Source organism: Taudactylus pleione, unplaced genomic scaffold, assembly GCF_031769625.1.
Source record: "Taudactylus pleione unplaced genomic scaffold, aTauple2 ptg000025l, whole genome shotgun sequence".
NCBI lineage: Eukaryota > Metazoa > Chordata > Amphibia > Anura > Myobatrachidae > Taudactylus > Taudactylus pleione.
In genome coordinates, this window is record NW_028284427.1 from 295,562 (window position 1) to 321,247 (window position 25,686).

Here is a 25,686-nt window from a genome sequence, read left to right on the forward strand (position 1 = left end):
TACTATTTCAGCAAAGTATTCCCCGCTACAAACATTTTCATATTATTATTATTAGTGGTAGTGGTAGGAGCAGCAGTAACATCAGTAGCACAGGCAGCAGTCGTATTAGTAACAGCAAAGCAACACTAGCGAAAAAAACTAGCAGCAGAAGTAGTTTTAGTAACAGCAGTAGCAGCAGTAGTAGTAGGAGTAACTAGTAGCACTAGCAGCAATAGAAGGAGCAGTAGGTGTTGGTGGTAGTAGTAATCAGGGCTGGTGCTAGGCTTCTCTGCCCCCAGCGCTGTCCTTTACTGCACTGACACACTCCTTCCCTCCCCCTAAACAGATACTGCCACATAGCAATAGTACTTATTTTTAACATATTGTATGTCAGCTATTGTTTTGTACAGTAGTTGCAGTAAGTAGCTTGTTCTGAGTACTCTGAACAAGTATATTTCAGAAACCTGCCTTTGCTTCAAGGCCATATATGTTTGCTGTAAACAGACTGCAGTCTTTAAGTATATAAGCAGAACACAGATTTTTTTTTTTACTTACACCTGTGGATATTTCTTTCACTATTGGAAGAACTTTGTCCCTTAGATTCTGAAAATGAAAGTAGATGAAAACGATGGATTTCTTTTTTATCAAGATATTGGGTCACAATGTTTGGACAATAGAAGCTGTGGTTTGTCGGATGGGCTAAGAAGCAGGAGTTCCATAATTCTGTCTCAAGCACCAAGTCGCAGTATATTTAATTCAAGGACATCTCCAGCAGCAGGAAGAATTGAGTTTATGTTGGGTGACCAAGAAGTCCTAGAAGAAAATAATTTCCTCTTTACACAGCTAAATGAACTTGTCACAGAACAGGATGGTGCAAAATGGAAAGAAACTGCAAGGTATTCTTATACTAGTTCTTGTTTTGTAATTTAATGTAGCCACCCCTGAGTACAGTAGCTTAGCATCTGCGCACAAGTTCTAAAACTCGGACCCCAAACTGCATGTTTTCCAGGTCTCCTCACAGAATCGCTAGTAAAATAATTAGCTCCACCTGTGGTTCTTTTAAAATGTGTCAGTGAGTAATGACTACACCTGTGCTCCTGCTTCTGTGACCTGGAAAACGTGAACTATGTGGGGTCCTGAGGAATGAGTTTGAGAACCACTGTGCTATAGCATGAGAGTTACATAAATAGAACATTTGTTGCATTGGATTGCAGATTATGGGCATGATTCAGATGTGGACAAAATGAAGATATTTACTAAGTTGAGCAATTATCGGCCGACTGTGCGCATGACACAATCACACTGCACACATGTCAAGATACCTTTTTGATGCTGCTCACTGTGAGGATTTCTTTGCAAAGTGATTGATATTCAGGGACTGTTTGGGGGTAGTTACAGGAAGTGGCAGCAAAAATGCTGGCGTGTAGCGACCGCTTTTGGGGCATGACTCCACATACTACTGAAATCCTGTGCGCAGAAAACAAGCCACCAGTAGCTTAGTTCCCGCTACCATTTTGCACACCCATAGGGTTACTCAGATGGTCGATTATCGAAGGATCTGAGACCATTGCTGCATGTTTGTACTAGGGGTGAGCGGGTTCGGATTTCTGAAATCCGAAACCCCCTGAGCCCCCCCAATCCGAGTCCGATCCGAGTCAGGCTCGACTTTTCCCACCTGACTCGGATCTGAAATCGAGGCAAAACGTCATCATCCCGCCTTCCGAGTCTCGCGGGTTTTGGATCCTATATAAGGTACCCGCGTCGGCGCCATTTTCTCACTCGGCTGTGGACAGTGAAGAGGGAGGGTGGGAGTTAGGGCTGTGTAGTGTAGTGTAGTGTAGTGCTGCTGTTGTCCACTACCTCAAAGTCCATAGGGGCTGGCTGTGCTGCTGTTGTTAATAGGGGCTGTGTCCACTACTTCAAAGTCCATAGGGGCTGGCTGGACTGTGTTGTGCAGTCAGTTCTCCATAGGGGCTGTGTCCACTCCAAAGTCCTGTGCAGTGTCCCAGTCCTAAAGGGGTGCTGTAGTGTTGTCCAGGGGGTGCTCTGTCCATCAGGGGTGCTCCCCCCAAGTGCTAAAAAAATAATATATTTTCTGTGTTTGTGAATTGAGTGCGCAGTAGCCGCACGTGCATCAACAAAGTAGTGCCAAGCGTGCGCCTGTGTCATAAGTAAAGGGCCGGCTGGCTTGACCGTTAAAGGGTGCTGTAACCCCCAAAGTACACTCCAGTCCAAACCAAAAAAATAATTATTTTCTGTGTTTGTGAATTGTGTGCGCAGTAGCCGCACGTGCATCAACAAAGTAGTGCCAAGCGTGCGCCTGTGTCATAAGTAAAGGGCCGGCTGGCTTGACCGTTAAAGGGTGCTGTAACCCCCAAAGTACACTCCAGTCCAAACCAAAAAAAAAATTATTTTCTGTGTTTGTGAATCGTGTGCGCAGTAACCGCACGTGCATCAACAAAGTAGTGCTAAGCGTGCACCTGTGTCATAAGTAAAGGGCCGGCTGGCTTGACCGTTAAAGGGTGCTGTAACCCCCGAAAGTACACTCCAGTCCAAACCAAAAAAAAAATTATTTTCTGTGTTTGTGAATTGTGTGCGCAGTAGCCGCACGTGCATCAACAAAGTAGTGCCAAGCGTGCGCCTGTGTCATAAGTAAAGGGCCAGCTGGCTTGACCGTTAAAGGGTGCTGTAACCCCCAAAGTACACTCCAGTCCAAACCAAAAAAAAAATTATTTTCTGTGTTTGTGAATTGTGTGCGCAGTAGCCGCACGTGCATCAACAAAGTAGTGCCAAGCGTGCGCCTGTGTCATAAGTAAATGGCCGGCTGGCTTGACCGTTAAGAGTGCTGTAACCCCTGAAAGTACACTCCAGTCCAAACCAAAAAAAAAATTATTTTCTGTGTTTGTGAATTGTGTGCGCAGTAACCGCACGTGCATCAACAAAGTAGTGCCAAGCGTGCACCTGTGTCATAAGTAAAGGGCCGGCTGGCTTGACCGTTAAAGGGTGCTGTAACCCCCGAAAGTACACTCCAGTCCAAACCAAAAAAAAAATTATTTTCTGTGTTTGTGAATTGTGTGCGCAGTAGCCACACGTGCATCAACAAAGTAGTGCCAAGCGTGCGCCTGTGTCATAAGTAAAGGGCCAGCTGGCTTGACCGTTAAAGGGTGCTGTAACCCCCAAAGTACACTCCAGTCCAAACCAAAAAAAAAATTATTTTCTGTGTTTGTGAATTGTGTGCGCAGTAGCCGCACGTGCATCAACAAAGTAGTGCCAAGCGTGCGCCTGTGTCATAAGTAAAGGGCCAGCTGGCTTGACCGTTAAAGGGTTCTGTAACCCCCGAAAGTACACTCCAGTACAAACCAAAAAAAAAATTATTTTCTGTGTTTGTGAATTGTGTGCGCAGTAGCCGCACGTGCATCAACAAAGTAGTGCCAAGCGTGCGCCTGTGTCATAAGTAAAGGGCCGGCTGGCTTGACCGTTAAAGGGTGCTGTAACCACCAAAGTACACTCCAGTCCAAACCAAAAAAAAATTATTTTCTGTGTTTCTGAATTGTGTGCGCAGTAGCCGCACGTGCATCAACAAAGTAGTGCCAAGCGTGCGCCTGTGTCATAAGTAAAGGGCCGGCTGGCTTGACCGTTAAAGGGTGCTGTAACCCCCGAAAGTACACTCCAGTCCAAACCAAAAAAATAATGATTTTCTGTGTTTGTGAATTGTGTGCGCAGTAGCCGCACGTGCATCAACAAAGTAGTGCCAAGCGTGCGCCTGTGTCATAAGTAAAGGGCCGGCTGACTTGACCATTAAAGGGTGCTGTAACCCCCAAAGTACACTCCAGTCCAAACCAAAAAAAAAATTATTTTCTGTGTTTGTGAATTGTGTGCGCAGTAGCCGCACGTGCATCAACAAAGTAGTGCCAAGCGTGCGCCTGTGTCATAAGTAAAGGGCCGGCTGGCTTGACCGTTAAAGGGTGCTGTAACCCCCGAAAGTACACTCCAGTCCAAACCAAAAAAAAAATTATTTTCTGTGTTTGTGAATTGTGTGCGCAGTACCCGCACTTGCATCAACAAAGTAGTGCCAAGCGTGCGCCTGTGTCATAAGTAAAGGGCCGGCTGGCTTGACCGTTAAAGGGTGCTGTAACCCCCAAAGTACACTCCAGTCCAAACCCAAAAAAAAATAATTTTCTGTGTTTGTGAATTGTGTGCGCAGTAGCCGCACGTGCATCAACAAAGTAGTGCCAAGCGTGCGCCTGTGTCATAAGTAAAGGGCCGGATGGCTTGACCGTTAAAGGGTGCTGTAATCCCCAAAGTACACTCCAGTCCAAACCAAAAAAAAAATAATTTTCTGTGTTTGTGAATTGTGTGCGCAGTAGCCGCACGTGCATCAACAAAGTAGTGCCAAGCGTGCGCCTGTGTCATAAGTAAAGGGCCAGCTGGCTTGACCGTTAAGGGTGCTGTAACCCCCGAAAGTACACTCCAGTCCAAACCAAAAAAAAAATTATTTTCTGTGTTTGTGAATTGTGTGCGCAGTAGCCGCATGTGCATCAACAAAGTAGTGCCAAGCGTGCGCCTGTGTCATAAGTAAAGGGCCAGCTGGCTTGACCATTAAAGGGTGCTGTAACCCCCAAAGTACATTCCAAACCAAAAAAAATTAAATTTTCTGTGTTTGTGAATTGTGTGCGCAGTAGCCGCACGTGCATCAACAAAGGAGCAGCGCCAAGCGTGCGCCTGTGTCCCATAAGTAAAGGGCCGGCTGGCTCATTTCTTAAAGGCTGGTGTAACCCACAAAGTGCACTACTCTCCAGCAAAAATAAAAAAATATTTTCTGTGTTTAGCCGCACGTATATATCAAATCGATATAACATAAATGGAGGACCAAACTTTCTCCGATAAAAATAAAATAGAGAAAGATCAAGAACCACTTCCTCCTAGTGCTGAAGCTGCTGCCACTAGTCATGACATAGACGATAACATGCCATCAACGTCGTTTGCCAAGGCCGATGCCCAATGTCATAATAGAGGGCACATACAATCCCAAATGACAAAGTTCAGGAAAATGACCTTGAAAAAAACATTTAAATCAGCTGAAGAGAAACGTAAACTTGCCAATATGCCATTTACGTCACGGAGTGGCAAGGAACGGCTAAGGTCGATCCCTAGTATGTTCATGACTAGTGGTTCAGCTTCACATGACGATGGAAGCCCTCCTCCCACTAAAAAAATCAAAAGAGTTAAGCTGGCAAAAGCACAGCGAAGAACTGTGCTTTCTAAGAAGATATCACAAATCCCCAAGGAGAGTCCAAGTGTGGTGGTGGTTGCGATGCCTGACCTTCCCAGCACTGGACGGGAAGAGGTGGCTCTTTCCACCATTTGCACGCCCCCTGCAAGTGCTGAAAGGAGCACCCACAGTCCACTTGCTGATATGCAAATTGAAGATGTCACTGTTGAAGTACAACAGGATGAGGATACTGGTGTAGCTGGCGCTGAGGAGGAAGTTGGCGAGGAGGATTCTGATGGTGATGTGGTTTGTTTAAATCAGGCTCCGGGGGAGACAGTTGTTGTCCGTGGGATGAAAAAGCCCATCACGGTCATGCCTGGGCAGAAGACCAAACATTCCACCTCTTTGGTCTGGCAATATTTCTATCCAAATCCGGACAACAACTGTCTTGCCATATGTACCATATGTAAAGGTGAAATAAGTAGGGGTAGGGACGTCAACCTCCTAGGAACATCCTCCCTTATATGGCACCTGCAGCGCGTTCATAAAAAGTTACTGTCAAGTTCAGAAACTTTGGCTAAGACCGTAAGCAGTCCAGGGACACCTAAATCCCGTTGTCCTGTTGTATCCATGCGCCTGCAAACCACACCGTCAACTCCCTCCTCGTCAATTTCCTCCTTAGTCAGGATCGGAAGTAGTCCTGCAGGCCATGTCACTGGCATGACTGACTCTCCTATCCGGGATTCCTCCGGAGGATCCTGCATTGCTACGCCTACTGCTGCCGCTGCTGCTGTTGCTACTGCTGGGAGTCGTTCATCATCCCAGAGAGGAAGTAGGAACACCACTACTTTTACTAAACAATTGACCCTCCAACAGTCCTTAGCGAGGAGGATGAAGTACGACAGCAGTCATCCTGAAGCAAAACGTATAACTGAGGCCTTGACTGCTATGTTGGTGTTAGACGTGTGTCCGGTATCCGCCATTAGTGCAGTGGGATTTAGACAATTGATGGAGGTAGTGTGTCCCCGGTTCCAAATCCCGTCTAGATTCCACTTAACTAGGCAGGCGATACCGAGACTGTACAGAAACATCAGAAAAAGTGTCCTCAGTGTCCTGAAAAATGCCATTGTACACAATGTCCACTTAACCACGGACATGTGGACAAGTGGAACAGGGCAGACTAAGGACTATATGACTGTGACAGCCCACTGGGTAGATGTATCACCTTACGCAGCAGCAGCATCACCAGTAGCAGCATCTCAGAAACGCCAGCTCGTTACAAGACAGGCTACGCTGTGTATCACCAGTTTCAGTAAGAGGCACACCACCGACAACCTCTTAGAGAAACTGAGGGAAATCATCGCCCAGTGGCTTACCCCACTTAGACTCTCCTGGGGATTTGTGATATCTGACAACGCCACCAATATTGTGCGGGCATTACATCTGGGCAAATTCCAGCACGTCCCATGTTTTGCTCACACAATAAACTTGGTGGTGCAGAATTTTTTGAAAAGCGACTGGGGCGTGCAGGAGACGCTTTGGGTGGCCCAAAAAATTTCTGGCCACTTTCGCCATTCAGCGACTGCGTGCCGAAGACTGGAGCGCCAGCAAACACTCTTGAACCTGCCCCGCCATCAACTGAAGCAAGAGGTTGTGACACGGTGGAACTCAACCCTCTATATGCTTCAGAGGATGGAGGAGCACCAAAAGGCCATACAAGCCTATACATCCACCTATGACATAGGCAAAGGAGGGGGTATGCACCTGACTGAAGCGCAGTGGAGAATGATTTCCATGTTGTGCAAGGTTCTCCAGCCCTTCGAACTTGCCACACGTGAAGTCAGTTCAGACACTGCCAGCTTGAGTCAGGTCATTCCCCTCATCAGGCTTTTGCAGAAGCAGCTGGAGAAAGTGAAGGAGGAGCTAAGACGGAGCGATTCCGCTCGGCATGTGGGACTTGCGGATGAAGCCCTTCATTCGCTTTGCCAGGATTTCAGGGTGGTCAATCTGTTGAAATCAGACCACTACATTTTGGCCACCGTGCTCGATCCTAGGTTTAAAGCCTATGTGGTGTCTCTCTTTCTGGCCAACACAAGCCTGCAGAGGTGCAAAGACCTGCTGGTGAACACACTGTCAGCTGAAGCGGAACGTGACACGTCAATGGCTCCTTCTTCATTTTCTCCCGCAACTGGGGCTGCCAGGAAAAAACTTAGGTATCCTAAGCAACCCGCTGGCGGTGATGCAGGGCAGGCAGGACCAAGTTTGGACATCTGGTCCGGACTGAAGGACCTGGCAACAATTTCTGACATGTCTACTGTCACTGCATATGATACTGTCACCATTGACAGAATCGTGGAGGATTACATCGGTGACAGCATCCAAGTAGGCATGTCAGACAGTCCATACCTGTACTGGCAGGAAAAAGAGGCAATTTGGAGGCCCCTGTACAAACTGGCTCTATTTTACCTGAGTTGCCCCCCCTCCAGTGTGTACTCCGAAAGAGTGTTTAGTGCAGCCGGGAACCTTGTCAGCGAAAGGCGTAGGAGGTTGCTTCCACAGAATGTGGAGAAGATGATGTTCATCAAAATGAATTATCAACTCTTCCAGGGAGACCAGCCTCCAGAAGGTACAGAGGGACCTGTGGTGGTGGATTCAAGTGGGGACGAGTTAATACTTTGTGAGGATGAGGATGTACACACTGAAGAGGGTGAGGAATCGGTGGATGAGGAAGATGAGGATGACATCTTGCCTCCGTAGAGCCAGTTTGTGCAGGGACACATTAATTGCCAGCTTGTTTTGTGGGGGCCCAAACGAACCAATCATTTCAGCCACAGTTGTGTGGCAGACCCTGGCGCTGAAATGATTGGTTTGTTAAAGTGTGCATGTCCTGTTTATACAACATAAGGGTGGGTGGGAGGGCCCAAGGACAATTCCATCTTGCACCTCTTTTTTTTCTTTGCATTATGTACAGTTTGGGGCCTAGTTTTTCTAACTGCCATCCTGTCTGCCACTGCAGTATCACGCCTAGATGGGTCACGTGTTTGTGCCACCCACTCGTGTCGCTTAGCATAGTCATCCAGCTACCTCGGTGCAACCTTTTGGACATAAAAACACTATTGTGAGGTGTGAGGTGTTCAGAATAGACTGGAAATGAGTGGAAATTAAGGTTATTGAGGTTAATAATAGCATAGGAGCAGAAAAACCTACAAATTCTGTAATTTTAGCTGTTTTTATGCTTTTTTTAAAAAAAAATACAGATCCAAAACACAAAACCCAGAACCCAAAACACGGAAGGGTGGTTTTGGCAAAACCAATCCAGATCCAAAACACGAAGAAAGATCCAGATCCAAAACCAAAACACAAAACACGAAAAGTGGCCGGTGCACACCCCTAGTTTGTACACACTTGTTTTGATATGCAAAGCCACCAGTTGATGTCTCAATACATTTCCAGATAGCTGTATGCATTAGCATCAGGGGCATATCTATAATGGGTGCAGGGTGTGCAGTGCACATGGGCCCCCTGGACCCAGGGGCCCATGTGCACTGCACACCCTGCACCCATTATAGACTAATACTTACCTCTCAGAAGTCCCACATAAGCTGGAGAGGTGCTACACAGAATGCCTGGAAAATGGCCACCACAGGCATTTTCCCAGCATTCTGTGCACATACAGTAGGGAAATCGCTGGGAAAACGGCACATGCGCAGTAGACTCCAGGCACAGAGTCTACTGAACCTGTCAGTGCGCCGCGGCCGCCTAAGAGAGAGGTGGGGGCCCTGGTCAGTGAGTGAACACGGGCCCTCTCCTCTCTAAATACGTCCCTGATTAGCATATTTTCGCACAGCAGCTGTGTACGGAATCGCACCTTTGATTGCATTTGCGTACATATCTGAATCAGGTTCTATGTACAGCATCATATACTTAAGTAGTAAGTAGTTGTAATTAGTTTGTACTTGTCATTGTTATACATTAGGACCACCCTCAAGTGGGCGGCTGCGGGGTGGGTGCATGGGGCTGCGGAGTAGGGTGCAGGGGGGCAGGCAGGAAACTTGACCACTTTTTTGGGTGGTCTATGTTTGGAAGCCTCCCGACTGTTCCAGGAGAGTAGGCAAGTATGGATAGAAGTACTTTCTAATTGTGCTGAGTTTTTTTTTTTTTTTTTAAATGTCCAGTGGTGGATTTAACCTAGAGGCTGCGAGGCTGCAGCCCCCCCCCCCCCCCCCCCCCACCGGTAAAATCCTACATTTCGGCCAGCCAGTGCAGTCTGTGACTGCACTGGCTACACTGTGACTGGAGGTGACTTCCCATTGGAAGCCTCACCTGCCAGTCATGCACAGGACAGGCAGCCCTATGGGGAGGTATCTCCTCCCCATGGGACTGCCAGTCCAGGCTGCAATTAGCAGAAAGCAGCTTCCTTTGGGCAGCCCTACAGGGCTTCTTGGGGATGCAAACATTGCAGTTCCCAGAAGCCAGTGTTATGCGCAATCATTGCATAACTGCCACTCATGAGCATGTGCTGGTCCTGGCGCCTGCCAGATTCTTTGTGCAGGCAACGAGACCCGGCCAGCCACGGACAGGCTAACAGCAGCGGCAGCCCCCCTCAGGTAAGAAGGTAGGAGCTGCTGCTGAAGTTGTCTATTTTATTTTGTTTAAAATATGCAGCCTGAAATAATTCAGACAAGAAGTTGCTAAGGGTTGGGTATGATATCCCTGCTGCCGGGATGCCGCTGTTCAGAATACCAACAGCGGCACCACGATAGCCAGAATAACGACACCCATTGGAACACAAGGTAAGTTTTTTCCCTGCCCCTACCCTAACCCCTACCCTAACCCTCCCTCCCCAGTGCCTAACCCTAATCTCCCCCTTCCCGCACCCTAAACCTAAGACCTCCTCCCCAGTGCCTAAACCTGACCCCCCTAGTGCCTAAACCTAACCTCCTGCTCCCCACACCCTAATCCTAACTGTCCTTCCTGGTGCCTAACCCTAACCCTCCCCCTAATGCCTAAAACAAACCCTGCTACTTAACGCTACCCTCCCCGTGCACCCCGATACTTACCATTAGGGATGCGGACGGTCGGGATACTGGTGCTGGGATCCCGACCTGCTGGGATTTTGGCACCAGTCGGCATCCCGTATGCCAGGATGCCGACTACATCCCGCATGCCAGGATGCCGTTGCTAATTGATAAAATACTAGAGCACCTTAATTTATTTCTATATATAAATAATTCAGTGTTCTTGTTCCAGATTCATAGGGGTCAATTCAATTAGGTGTGAGGTGGGTGCTGCAATCCATTCTCATGGCAAACTCACACTGAGAATTCTAGTTGTAACTCAATTTTCAAACTAGCATTGCTTTTTAAGAGGAAATTCACATTTTTTGTGCGTAACCTGCTGAGCAGGTAGAAAAAGTTTCTGAAAATCTTTATTGTATTTGTAAGGTAAATATGTTAGGAAGGACACAGTGAAATATCCAAAAAATCATCCTAATGAATAGTAATAAAAATCTTTATTGTGTTCTGCTGGGAGAACACAGTGTCCGAGCAGCCTCCGGAGCCAGAGGACGCACCAGAGCGCCAGAGGAAGACGCCGGGGGACCTGTCATAGACTGTGGAGTTTCACAGCACCCCTCTTATAGCCCTAGTAACTACCTGATGTTACACAATGAAACTACAGTTGTACTTTAAAGACTCTGCCATATGACAAATCTCAGCAATAGCCCACTTCCTCAACAGTGTGCAGACTCTGTGCAATATACTGGTGCCAGAATATCAGTTTTAATTTATACCCATTTATCACCAAAATCCTGAGTCTGACCCGGGGTTTGGAGCACTGAGAACACTGGGCCTGATTCAGACCCGTTCGCTAGCAAGCAATCGCTTGGAGCGAGTGATGTTTTCCAATGTGCGCATGCATACGCATATCAGTGCGCGTGCACGAACTAGGCCGAGTGATCGTGAAGCATTCGCTCACCCAGCAGAGACAGCCCAGCTGAATGAGTGAAAGGTCAAGCCGGGTCTTAGCGGAGGGGGGAGTCAGGGTAGCAGCGACAGCCAGTCGGCACATGCGCGGGCACTTGTCGCTGTTATATTTTGTGAAAATACCGTGATAAGGCTGTGGAGGGTATTCACAGGGACAGAGCTTTATCACAAGCTCTGTCCCTGCAAAGGATTTTTATTAAATCCCTGTGATATTCCCTGAATTCGCAATGGTAATATCACACTACAATCTGCATTCCCAATGCAGATTGTAGTAAATAGATGCCTTAGTATCCTTGGATGTATCCCACCTTTCATCATTGATTTATCCACTTTCAGTTTTGAGAGTTCTGTTAGGATCTTCTCCTCTGTAAATGTGCTTGTTCCTACCTCATTTTTCTGATAACACCTGCAACTTAACTGTGGCCCCTTTCCCTCTCTCTCAGTAGTGAGTACTGAACAAAAATAATTATTAAGATGATCAGCTATCACATTGTCTCCCTCAACAAGACTCCCTCTTTCTGTCTTTAGTCTTTTTATTCCACCTTTTGTTTTTCTCCTTTCACTTATAAACGTAAAAAAAAGTTTTGCCCCCATTACCCACTGACTCTGCCATTTTCTCCTCAGCTTCTGCCTTTGCACATCTGATTACTTTCTTAGCCTCCTTCTGTTTTACAAGATACTCCTCTTTGTCTTCATTATTTTGCGTCTGCTTGTATTTCCTAAAGGCCATCTTTTTTGCTTTCACAATACTTGCTACCTCTTTCCCAATCACTGGCTCCTTTTCCTTGTGGTTTTCCTAACCCTTTTGATACAAAGGTCTGTTGCCTTTAATATTGCACTTTTTACATTTTCCCACCTCTCCTGCACTCCTTTCAAGTTCCTCCACTCTGCCAAAGATTCGCTTACACATCTTCCCATCCCTGCAAAATAAGCCTTCCTAAAATCTAACACCTTTTGTTTTTGTATGGGGTGAGTCAGTATCTGTCTTTATTCTGAACCATACTGCTTGATGATCACTGAATCCCAGGTTTTCACCCACTTTTACATCAGATATTCTGTCTCCATTTGTAAGTATTAAGTCTAATATTGCGTCTTTTTCCGTGTGGGCTCCCTCACCAATTGCTGGAGGGAGGCTCCCTGCAATGAATTCAGGATGTCCCTACTTCTAGTGGAACTTGCCACAGACACCTCCCACTTTATATCGGGTAGATTAAAATCTCCCATGATTCTAACCTCTCCTTTTTAATGCCATTTTAGTGATGTCCTGCAGTAGTTTATTGTCCAGTTCCTCTTCCTGACCTGGTGGTCTGTAGATCAACCCAATTCGAAGAATCACTTTCTCCCCTGTTTCTATAGTCACCCAAAGAGACTCGTTTTTTTTCTTCAATACTATGTATTAACGTAGTATTTATGCTTTCCTTGACATACATTAATACTCCTCCTCCTATTCTTCCCATTCTGTCCTTCCTAAATAAAGTATATCCCGGTATAGCTATGTCCCAGTCATGATTTTCATTGCACCATGATTCCGTAATAGCCATCAATATCCAGATCATCTCTTGTCATTATTGCAATTAGTTCAGGGATTTATTTCCTAAGCTCCTAGCATTTGCACACATTGCTCTTATAGTTTTATTTCTTTGCTTATTTCTCCTGTTCCTAGGTATGTTCATCTCTGCCTATGTTTATTTGGTTTTGTTCTGAATTATCTTCTGTTGCTGTGGATATGCTTCCTGTTCCATTTGCCAGCAGAAATAATACCTCTTTATTGGGGGAGCAGATTTATTTTTTCTTGTTTGGTTCACTGTCCCCCTCTTCTAGTTTGAATAGTTCTTGGTGAAACTTTCAAACTGTTCACTCAGTATTCTAGTTCCTTTTGAAGATGGCTGCACTTGGATGGGTTTAAATTAAATAACATAATTTGACCATATTAAAGACATGTCAATTTTCAGGTGAATTCTCAAAAAAGCAGAACAATGGGGTAAATTATATTGGTCAGGTACGTGGTGGTGTTGATGGGCAGGCCCAGTGACAAGGGGGTACAAAGGGTACACCCGTCCCGGGCCCCGATGTTCAGAGGGGCCCCGAGGTTCAGGGGCACAAAATGGGGCCCTGGCACCTAATAGTTAATTACAAATGAAATATTCCGGCTGCCCGACCAGCGCATTCCACAAATAGGGCAAAACAAATTATTAAGATGCCCCAACACCTCCCCCTTACCAGTGTTATCACTTGGTCCGGTCCTCTGGGCAATAGGCATACGGATGACATCGAGACAAGCAACGTCATCGTGCATGATGCTGTCCCAGGCGCCGGCTCTTTCCTTCCACTGCGGCCCCCAGGAAAGCTAGAAGAGCATGGCTGCAGCCGGGGAGCAGGAAGCAATCTTCAGTGAAACGTCAGTTCAGGCATAAAGCTGCAGGTCTGCATCTCTCCTTCTACACCTTCCCTGGATGTCAGTCTCCCCTAGGAACCAGAGTGACTGGCAGCTCAGCATCCTGAGCCTTCACCAACTCATACAGACTTATCCAAAGCGAATTGCAGATGTAATTGCCGCAAAAGTACTCGACAAACTACTGACTATAGGGGGGTGAATAGTTATGCACGCTGAAGTTTTCTGTTATTTTGTTCTAAATGTTGTTTGATTCACAATATAAAAAAACACAACTTCACAGTTGTAGACATGTTCTGTGAATGAAATGATGCACACAATCCATTTTTATTCAAGGTAGTGAGGCAACAAAACATGAAAAATGCAAAGCGGGATGAATACATTTGCAAGGCACTGTATGTATGTGTATATATATATATATATATATATATATATACACATACACAAAATAGAAAAGAGAAAAAGGGTGTTTATGAACACATAAATTGTGAAGATTTTTTATCGGACCAAATGTGGTACAATTTTAAAAATATTAAAAAATACAAAAATAGTATAAAAAAATGCTCAAATGAACAGTCCCAGATGGAGAGGTAGAAGGTAAATTCCCTTTTCTCTAAAGAATGTTCTTATTACTGAATCCTTGTTGGTCTTTTGTGATTCAAAGGTGACATGGAAATAATGGATACACCAGTCTTAAGGATATGGGATTGTCCTTTGCAGTCTCACTGAAAGACACCCAAATACCAGAATACACCCAGAAACAGGGCCAAAATGGCCACTATCAGTAACATAAAGAAACTTTCTCAGATAAAAATAAAAATAATATTTTATTCCATAAATGCATAAAAAAGATGGAAACCCAACGTGTTTCATCCCTAAGAGGAACTTCATCAGGGGCACATCATTATAACACTGAACCAACAGTCTTTAATTTTACCAGAGAGTATCACAGCACAATAGTCAGGTGATCTCAATACAGATTTTAGGAGACGAGATAATTAAGCACTCTCAGCTCAGTAGACAGATTTTTTAATCCGTGGGTGAAATGCACTTATGTGCAAGTTTGCATCTCAATCCTTCAGAAAATGGTAAATGTCTGGCTGGCTCAGCACACTGCATATATATATATATATATATATATACATACATACATACATACACACATACACACACACACCCATACATTGTGTGTATGTATTAGGGGTGAGCGGGTTCGGATTTCTGAAATCCGAACCCCCCCCGAGCCCCCCGATCCGAGGCAGATCCGAGTCAGGCTCGACTTTTCCCGCCTGACTCGGATCTGAAATCGAGGCAAAACGTCATCATCCCGCCTTCCGAGTCTCGCGGGTTTTGGAACCTATATAAGGTACCCGCGTCGGCGCCATTTTCTCACTCGGCTGTGGACAGTGAAGAGGGAGGGTGGGAGTTAGGGCTGGCTGGGCTGTGTAGTGTAGTGCAGTGTAGTGCAGAGTAGTGTTGTGCTGTGCTGTGCTGCGCTGTGCTGCTGTTGTCCACTACTTCAAAGTCCATAGGGGCTGGCTGTGTTGTGCTGTGCTGCTGTTGTCCATAGGGGCTGTGTCCACTCCTCCAAAGTCCATAGGGCCTGGCTGTGTTGTGCTATGCTGCTGTTGTCCATACTAGCTGTGTCCACTCCTCCAAAGTCCATAGGGGCTGGCTGGACTGTGTTGTGCAGTCAGTTGTCCATAGGGGCTGTGTCCACTCCAAAGTCCTGTGCAGAGTCCCAGTCCTAAAGGGGTGCTGTAGTGTTGTCCAGGGGATGCTCTGTCCATCAGGGGTGCTCCCCCCAAGTGCTAAAAAAATTATATTTTCTGTGTGTTTGTGAATTGTGTGCGCAGTAGCCGCACGTGCATCAACAAAGTAGTGCCAAGCGTGCGCCTGTGTCATAAGTAAAGGGCCGGCTGGCTTGACCATTAAAGGGTGCTGTAACCCCCAAAGTACACTCCAGTCCAAACCAAAAAAAAATTATTTTCTGTGTTTGTGAATTGTGTGCGCAGTAGCCGCACGTGCATCAACAAAGTAGTGCCAAGCGTGCGCCTGTGTCATAAGTAAAGGGCCGGCTGGCTTGACCGTTAAAGGGTGCTGTAACCCCCAAAGTACACTCCAGTCCAAACCAAAAAAAAAATTATTTTCTGTGTTTGTGACTTGTGTGCACTGTGGCTGCACGTGCATCAACAAAGGAGCAGCGCCAAGCGTGCGCCTGTGTCCCATAAGTAAAGAGCCGGCTGGCTCATTTCTTAAAGGGTGGTGTAACCCACAAAGTGCACTACTCTCCAGCAAAAATAAAAAAATATTTTCTGTGTTTGTGTGCGCTTTAGCCGCACGTATATATCAATATAACATAAATGGAGGACCAAACTTTCTCCGATAAAAATAAAATAGGGAAAGATCAAGAACCACTTCCTCCTAGTGCTATTGCTGCTGCTGCTGGGAGTTGTTCATCATCCCAGAGAGGAAGTAGGAACATCACTACTTTTACTAAACAATTGACCCTCCAACAGTCCCTAGCGATGAGGATGAAGTACGACAGCAGTCATCCTGAAGCAAAACGTATAACTGAGGCCTTGACTGCTATGTTGGTGTTAGATGTGCGTCCGGTATCCGCCATTAGTGCAGTGGGATTTAGACAATTGATGGAGGTAGTGTGTCCCCGGTTCCAAGTCCCGTCTAGATTCCACCTGCATCCTCAAAGCAGCAGCGACAAGCGTGCGTCTGTCTGTTAAAGGGTGGTGACACCCTCAAAGTGTGCTACACAAACAATAAAAATATTGTTCTTTTTTTTCGGTCTTTGTGAAATGTGTGGGCTGTAGCCGCACCTGCAGCCTTAAAGCAGCAGCGACAAGCATGCGTCTGTCTGTTAAAGGGTGGTGACACCCTCAAAGTGTGCTACACAAACAATTAAAATATTGTTCTTTTTTTTCTGTCTTTGTGAAATGTGTGGGCTGTAGCCGCACCTGCATCCTTACAGCAGCAGCGACAAGCGTGCGTCTGTCTGTTAAAGGGTGGTGACACCCTCAAAGTGTGCTACACAAACAATTAAAATATTGTTCTTTTTTTTCTGTCTTTGTGAAATGTGTGGGCTGTAGCCGCACCTGCATCCTTAAAGCAGCAGCGACAAGCGTGCATCTGTCTGTTAAAGGGTGGTGACACCCTCAAAGTGTGCTACACAAACAATTAAAATATTGTTCTTTTTTTTTCTGTCTTTGTGAATTGTGTGGGCTGTAGCCGCACTTGCATCCTCAAAGCAGCAGCGACAAGCGTGCGTCTGTCTGTTAAAGGGTGGTGACACCCTCAAAGTATGCTACACAAACAATAAAAATATTGTTCTTTTTTTTTCTGTCTTTGTGAATTGTGTGGGCTGTAGCCGCACTTGCATCCTCAAAGCAGCAGCGACAAGCGTGCGTCTGTCTGTTAAAGGATTACATCGGTGACAGCATCCAAGAAGGCATGTCAGACAGTCCGTACCTGTACTGGCAGGAAAACTAAGCAATTTGGAGGTCCCTGTACAAACTGGCTCTATTTTACCTGAGTTTCCCCCCCTCCAGTGTGTACTCCGAAAGAGTGTTTAGTGCAGCCGGGAACCTTGTCAGCGAAAGGCGTAGGAGGTTGCTTCCACAAAATGTGGAGAAGATGATGTTCATAAAATGAATTATCAACTCTTCCAGGGAGACCAGCCTCCAGAACGTACAGAGGGACCTGTGGTTGTGGATTCCAGCGGGGACGAATTAATACTGTGAGGATGAGGATGTACACACTGAAGAGGGTGAGGAATTGGTGGATGAGGAGGATGAGGATGACATCTTGCCTCCGTAGAGCCAGTTTGTGCAGGGACACATTAATTGCCAGCTTGTTTTGTGGGGGCCCAAACGAACCAATCATTTCAGCCACAGTTGTGTGGCAGACCCTGGCGCTGAAATGATTGGTTTGTTAAAGTGTGCATGTCCTGTTTATACAACATAAGGGTGGGTGGGAGGGCCCAAGGACAATTCCATCTTGCACCTCTTTTTTTTCTTTGCATTATGTACAGTTTGGGGCCTAATTTTTCAATGCCATCCTGTCTGCCACTGCAGTTTCATGCCTAGATGGGTCACGTGTTTGTGCCACCCACTCGTGTCGCTTAGCATAGTCATCCAGCTACCTCGGTGCAACCTTTTGGACATAAAAACACTATTGTGAGGTGTGAGGTGTTCAGAATAGACTGGAAATGAGTGGAAATTAAGGTTATTGAGGTTAATAATAGCATAGGAGCAGAAAAACCTACAAATTCTGTGATTTTAGCTGTTTTTATGCTTTTTTTTTAAAAATACAGATCCAAAACACAAAACCCAGAACCCAAAACACGGAAGGGTGGTTTTGGCAAAACCAATCCAGATCCAAAACACGAAGAAAGATCCAGATCCAAAACCAAAACACAAAACACGAAAAGAGGCCGGTGCACACCCCTATTATATATATATATATATATATATATATATATATATATATATATATATATACATTAGGGATGTGCACCGGACCATTTTTGCCGGATTTGGATTTGGTTCTAATTCGTCGTCCGGATTTGGATTTGGATTTGCCAAACTGCGGTGACTGGCTTTGGATTTGGATTTGGATTTGGATTTGGATTTTTTTACAAAAATTGACAAAAAAAGCTAAAATCACATAAATTGGTCTTTTTTTTCTTCCTAGAGTATTATTAACCTCAATAACATTAATTTCCAGTCAATTTAGACCATATCACAGCTTATAATATTGTTTTCAACATTATTGGCCGAAGGTTGCAGTGAGCTGACTGGTTACTAAGCGACAAAGCAGCGGCACAACCACACAGACACCACAGTATAAAGCACATCTATGACACATTGCCACACAGCAGTGGCAGAAATGAAAAGTAGTGCACCCACCCAGTGGGGTACGGCCAGCAGAGTCACAGTACTTGTTTACAAAGTGGGCTACGGCCCTAGGAGTCACAGTGCACAATCTTATTAGCATTACACCGCACATAGGGCCTGATTCACATTACACCATAAAGTAGTGTCTCTTATTTATGTTACGACACACAGTAGTGCCCCTTTTACACAATGCCCACAGTAGTGACTCTTTTACACAATGCCCACAGTAGCGGTGTCCCTTACACAATGTCCCCCAGCAGTGGTGCCCCCTATGCAGTCCCCTTAGTAGTAGGGTCCACTATGCAGTGCCCTCAGTAGAATGCCCCCCAGTAGTATGCCCCCCATTAGCAGCCCCCCCAGTAGTATGCCCCCCATTAGCAGGCCCCCCCAGCAGTATGCCCCCCATTAGCATGCCACCCAGTAGTATGCCCCCCCAGTAGTATGGCTCCCCCAGTAGTAGGCTGCCCCAGTAGTAGCCCCCCCTGTAGTATGGCCCCCCCCTGTAGTATGGCCCCCCCTGTAGTAGGCTGCCCCAGTAGCAGCCCCCCCCAGTAGTAGTAAGCCCCCCCAGTAGTATGGCCCCCCCAGTAGCAGGCCCCTCAGTAGTATGGCCCCCCAGTAGCAGACCCCCCCCAGTAGTATAGCCCCCCCCAGTAGCAGGCCCCTCTGTAGTATGGCCCCCCCAGTAGTATAGCCCTGCCCAGTAGCAGACCCCCCCAGTAGTATAGCCCCCCCCAGTAGCAGGCCCCTCTGTAGTATGGCCCCCCAATAGTGCAGATCCCCCCCAGTAGTATGGCCCCCCCAGTAGCAGACCCCCCCCAGTAGTATAGCCCCCCCCCAGTAGCAGGCCCCTCTGTAGTATGGCCCCCCCAGTAGTATTGCCCCCCCCAGTAGCAGACCCCCCCCAGTAGTGCAGACCCCCCCAGTAGTATAGCCCCCCCCAGTAGCAGGCCCCTCTGTAGTATGGCCACCCCAGTAGCAGACCCCCCCCAGTAGCGCCCCCGGACCTTTGACAAGTAAAAAAATAAAAAAAATAAAACTTACCTGATTCCCCGCTCCCGCGCCGTCCGCTCTGTCACACGCTGAGGAGGGAGCCGGAAGACGGAGCTCATGTGTGAGCTCCAGCCGGCTCCCTCCATGCAGCAGCCAATGAGAGTCTGTGTGACTCTCATTGGCTGCTGTAACAAACACAGCTGCCGCTGGCGGCTGTGTGTCTGTGTCTGTGTAGGGCAGAGCGCTATCACAGCGCTCTGCCCTACACGCGAGGAGACCTGATGTCGGATTCTCTAGTGAGAATCCGACATCAGGCGGCCGCCGTTCGGCCCCGAACGGGGATCCGAGTCAGGCGGTGAACACCCGAACAGGGTTCGGGTGGACTCGGATCCCCAATGTTCGGAGCGGTTCGGATTCCACAGAATCCGAACCGCTCATCTCTAATATATATATATCTATATATATATATTGTGGCAGTATCACCAGAGATGGCACTGGTGATCAGCAGATTCTGTGTGGGGCAGGAGAGATCCACCCACACAGAGAAAAGGATTCTGGGAAGTTGTGTAAGGGCTGCCTTGTGGATAGAGCTCAGGTGTGGGCTGATGTAAAGGCAGACCAGTCAGGCTGCTGTGGGAAACAGTCCATGTGGGATTATGGCAGCAGAGAGCCCAGTGAAGCTAAGTGAGCCATTGGGGGCCAGGAGGCCTGTATCTGGACCTTGCAGGAGGCAAGGGGGGACCACAAACTCTCAGACTGAGTGACATTGAGGCAGCTGGGCTGCAGGCTGAGGAAGCCAGGGGAGACTGTGCCTTACCTGTATGCTCCAGGTATACAGAGACAGTGAGAGACTTTGGGCCTGATTCAGACCCACTCGCAAGCGGCTGTCCGCTCGCAAGTGGGTCGATGTTGTGCTCTGCGCATGCGCACGACGGCTGGAGCTCCGTCGTGCGCATGCGCCAGACGTGACGAGCGAAGGACTTTCCTTCGCTCGTTGTGTCTGATCAAAGGGGGCGTGCTGTCGATGTTGATTGACAGCACGCCCCCTTTGGTGGGCGTGCCGGGGGCATGCCTCCCTGACGGGGGCGTTCCCACGGGAACGCCTCCCGTCAGAAGCCGGCCCACTGACATCGCTAGTGATGTCAGTGGGAGTTATTTTGGCTCTGATAGAGCCAAAATCACTCCGGGGCTTGCGGTTGAAAACCTCAACCGCAGGATCCGGCTCACAGTTTCGATGGTCGCGATGGTCACGACCATCGTGGCCATCAAACTGCACGCTCGTATAGGCTGTGGGTGGTGACCCACAGCTATACGAGCGTCCAGGAGGACGCTCCATTTTTATGGAGGGCGGCCCTCATTCAGAGCGTGCGCTCTGCTCAGAGCGTACGGCTCTGAATGAGGGCCTTTGTTAGCAGATTAGCTGTACCCACGGTAGAGAGGGTTGAAGAAGTGAGTTAGATGCAATAAATAGGAGCTAGGCTGTTTATTATTTTCTATTCCTTTGTGTTGTACCTATTTTCCCCTGCTGGAAGTAAAGCAGCATCTCATTTGTTTTACTTGAAAGCTGTGTGTGTGGACCCTCAGTAAGCACCTAAACACTGCACCAATCCACCCTCTGCCGAGCTAATTACCCCATTATCACATATGGTGGAGAATGTGGGCATAAAGATTATATGCACAAAGCTCTATGCAAGACAGCTCTGCGAAGGGAAAAAAATGGATTACAGCAAGTAAGTGGACAAAAGGAGGCTCACTGCACCTTCATGATGGAAGGCTCGTCAAGATGGTGAGTGAAGAAAGATCTGTTGAAGTATTTCGTGGAAGAGTTGTATGCATGCCGACAAATCATGATTTAAAGGTGTGCAAATTCATTGAAATGACTAGTTATGCAGTATATACTGTGTCTGTGAAGAGAAATGTGCACTTCCTCGGCATTGGAAGGGTTAAAAGAAATTGTGTGGTTTATCCTGGTGAATTGCGCATGCTCATTAAGTCAAGGTGTGGTTCTGAGGGAGCAGAGGCTCCTATTGAAAAGCTATTGAAACTGTTTTGATACATGCTGGTAATTGTAGTGCCACATGAAGAAAAATGTTTTGCTGTGTTAAAAATACTTTTCAAGACAGTGTGATACAGTGAAAATAAAAACAAGTTGTTCCTATGTATTTTTTGTGCCAAGAATCATGGGAAACAAAAATAAATATTCTACCAAATTTAATTCTCAATCTAGAGAGATGGAAAACCCGGGCTGGAGTTTACAGTCTGAATGTGAAGAAAGTCGGTTACATGGAAGGGATTTAGGCCCTCATTCAGAGCCGTACGCTCTGAACAGAGCGCACGCTCTGCATGAGGGCCGGGCTCCTTTTTCATGGAGCGTCCTCCTGGACGCTCGTATAGCTGTGGGTCACCACCCACAGGCTATACGAGCGTGCATTTTGATGGCCGCGATGGTCGTGACCATCGCGACCATCGAAATTGCGAGCCGGAGCCTGCGGTTGAGGTTTTCAACCGCAAGCTCCGGAGTGATTTTGGCTCTATCAGAGCCAAAATCACTCCCACTGACATCACTAGTGATGTCAGTGGGCCGGCTTCTGACGGGAGGCGTTCCCGTGGGAACGCCCCCGTCAGGGAGGCACGCCCCCGGCACGCCCACCAAAGGGGGCGTGCTGTCAATCAACATTGACAGCACGCCCCCTTTGATCGGACAGAACGAGCGAAGGAAAGTCCTTCGCTCGTCGTGTCTGGCGCATGCGCACGACGGAGCTCCCTCCGTCGTGCGCATGCTCAGTGCAGACCATCGACCCACTTGCGAGCGTACAGCCGCTCGTGAGTGGGTCTGAATCAGGCCCTTAAAGCCATTTGAAATCCTCTGTGGTGAATCCTTTCAAATTGATGGGGTAAACAATGTTATTACATTGAAAGAGACTTTTACAAAGCAGAATAAAGATGTCAGTGTGTGTGGTCAGTGTATGGTGCAAGGTCCATACAGAGAGGACTATGGGCCTGATTCAGAGACGGTCGCTATTTGCGGTCGTTCGTTCCAAAAAAAGGGGTGGCTATTCAAATGAACCGTTCGCTCTTTGCGGTCTGTTCACGCCTCTATGTCTGAACGAGCGATCAAAACTTGCGGTTGTTTTTTGGATAACTATGCCCCCTGGCCGCTCGCATCCTACGTCATGTCCGCTATATATTAGATTAATCGAGTACATCGACCAGCGTATGAACTGCTCGCTATTCTTGTGGTTGGTTTTTCCTACCACAATCTTGCGAGCAGTTCTGACTATAAAATAACCCAGTGACGTGGTCAGTGACGCTGCTGTATTAATTATGCACACCCATAAAACGCCCGTTTTGACCTTTAAGCACGTCTGCGTTCTGATCTCCACTCCCCGTTTTCAAGCACCTTCCCCTGTTACCACCCACAAATGCCTCATTCTGTCACTCATATTAGCAGGCATTCGCTATTTAGCGAACAAACGATTTTCGGCCGCACTGACTGGTTCGCGCATGCGTATTACGATCCGTACGCATGTGCAGTTGGGCAAACATCGCTCGGAACGAACGAGCGGCCGCTTATGAGCGGCTCTGAATCAGGCCCTATGTCAGCATGGAAAAAGTTGACACTCTGTGTGAAGTTTGGCATGAAATACTTATGTGCTATTGCGACCAGATAAGCGACTTGGAGGACAAGTCTACAAAAGAGAAGCTTTTGCATGCACAAATTGAAAAGACATAACAGAGTGAGTTGTCCTCTTTAAAAATGGCATTTGAGCAGGAAGAAATGAAAAAAATAAGGTTCTTAAAGAGACAGACCTAAAATTAGCTTTTATGTCTGAACACCTTGAGGAGGCTAAAATGTTCCAATGTGTTACAAAGTATGAGAATGATGTGCTCCTAGCAGAGAATGATATATTAGAGCAAGATATTGTTGAAATGCAGCTAAAGAGAGTGGTACTTCAGCAGGAAGTAGAAGAGTTGAAAGAATGCGTCCAGAGACATCAGAGTGAGGTAGGGCGCACGCAAGTGAAAGTGGTGGATCTGACTCTGGTGTTAAAAGGAAAAGACTCTTTAATTGTGTCCATTTGAGTAAAGCTTAAAGACTGTGAATTGGAGAGAAATTCTTTGGTGGAAAAGTTTTGTGAAGTAAAAGTGAATTATCTCCAGATGCTGCAGACTCGCGCTCAGTGGGAAACTGACCATGAAGGAAAAAAGATGGAGATGGTCCATCTTACAGTCAGCTGTTAGGAGCAAGTACAAACTCTCCATTCCAATTTACTTGCAGCTAAAGCAGTTTCAGAATGTCTGACAGAAAGAAATGTGTTCATGGAGGAAAGTCTGCATAAAGCCGCCAAGCAAAGTGAATCTTTGGAGAGAGAGCTTAACTTTGCCCATGGCAGGACTTGGAAGTTGCGAGAACAGAGTGAGAACCTGGAGAAGTGTTTACTAAGTACACAGAACCAGTTGCAAAGATTCCAAGTGGAGAGGAGTACCAAAGAATTGGAGTTGCAGAGTGAATGTGACGTGGCAGAGTCTGAAATAAATGTACAAAAGTTGAGACTTGCTGAACATGAAGTTGCGGAGCGCAGTCTGCGGCAGTCGGAGAACAAGTTGTATAGCGCCATGGCGAAAAATTGCCCGGCTGGAAGAGCAGCTGTCTACGGCTCAAATAAAGTTCCACACAGTAGTGGGAAAATCAGAAGAGGAAAAGAAGTTAAATAACATGCTGAAGTTGGATTCTGGAACTAAAATGGCGTCCGATGTCTTTGCTGAACCCAGTGTGGCAGACATACATAGCCACAAGCAGCAATTGGTTCAAGTTGATCCTGAAAAGGCTGGCATGCAGAGTGATATGCTACCGGTGCCAAGTGTCTTGGGTGATGCGCAACGGACAGGCAATGAATTGCGGGAACTAAGGGTCTGATTCAGAGCCGCTCGTAAGCGGCCGCTCGTTCATTCCGAGCGATGTTTGCCCAACTGCGCATGCGTACAGATCATAATACGCATGCGCGAACCAGTCAGTGTGGCCGAAAATCGTTTGTTCGCTAAATAGCGAATGCCTGCTAATATGAGTGACAGGAGGAGGCGTATGTGGGTGGTAACAGGGGAAGATGCTTGTAAACGGGGAGTGGAGATCCGAACAAGGCGTGCTTAAAGGTCAAAACGGGCGTTTTATGGGTGTGCATAATTAATACAGCAGCGTCATTGACCACGTCACTGGGTTATTTTATAGTCAGAACTGCTCGCAAGATTGTGGTAGGGAAAACCAACCAGAAGAATAGCGAGCAGTTCATACCCTGGTCGATGTACTTGATTAATCTAATAAATAGCGGACATGACGTAGGATGCGGGCGGCCAGGGGGCGTAGTTATCCAAAAAACGACTGCAAGTTTTGTTCGCTCGTTCAGACATAGAGGCGTGAACAGACCGCAAAGAGCGAACGGTTAATTTGAATAGCCACCCCCTTTTCCTGAACGACCGTCCGCAAATTGCGTCCGGCTCTGAATCAGGCCCTAAGTGAGATGTTCCGGAATTATGTCTTTCAGCAGCAGTGGGACCATGGAGATGTCCTCATTGGCGATACCAGTGCACAAGAAGGGACAGAAGTATCACAGTTGGGAAGGTCCGTCTTGAAAAAGTGGATGAGATTCCTTACAGTGACTTTCAGCTTGCAGTGATAGCTAAGGGTATGAAGTCCTCCAAAAGGGGCCAGGTCCAGATTGCAAAACTGTGTCCGAAGTTGATAATAAAGAACTGACATATACAGATGGTGATCGCATGACCTGTCAAGAAAATGTGCAGGATGTGCAAAAGTCTACAAAGATAGAGATGGCTTCATATGATGAGACTCACTTGTTGCCGTGTATTCAGAGTGATGAGAATGTGACTCAATCACACAGTTTTGCAGGGCAAAGCAGAACCTTAAAGAAAGTTAATTCTGAGAGTCTAGTGAAGAATACTACTCATGTTTATGGAACAATGCCTACATGCAAGCAGGATGGAAAATGCAATGCTGCTGAATTTGTCTGTGGGGAAGTGGAGTGGTCTCACATGATAAAGCAAGTAGTCCAGCTAAAGTGAATTGGAAAATAAAGACCTCTGTGGAGAGTGAAGTTCAACCTGTGCTGGTGGAACAAGTTGAAATTGTTCATTATATTTTCAAGGCTCAAAAATTGGGAGCACAAGAAAATCCAAGAGATCTATGCCTTAATGAAGTGGCAG

The 25,686-nt window shown here is 46.9% G+C and overlaps 1 protein-coding gene across 1 annotated transcript in view; it reads left to right on the forward strand.

The window, feature by feature from the left end:
• The first annotated feature begins 588 nt into the window (after positions 1 to 588).
• Positions 589 to 25,686, forward strand: part of LOC148539613 (electrogenic sodium bicarbonate cotransporter 1-like) — a 325,398-nt gene continuing 300,300 nt past the window's right edge. Inside the window, exon 1 of the mRNA XM_088451237.1 lies at positions 589 to 875. Within this exon, the coding sequence (XP_088307363.1) occupies positions 589 to 875 (287 nt within the window). The remainder of the gene's footprint in view (positions 876 to 25,686) is intronic.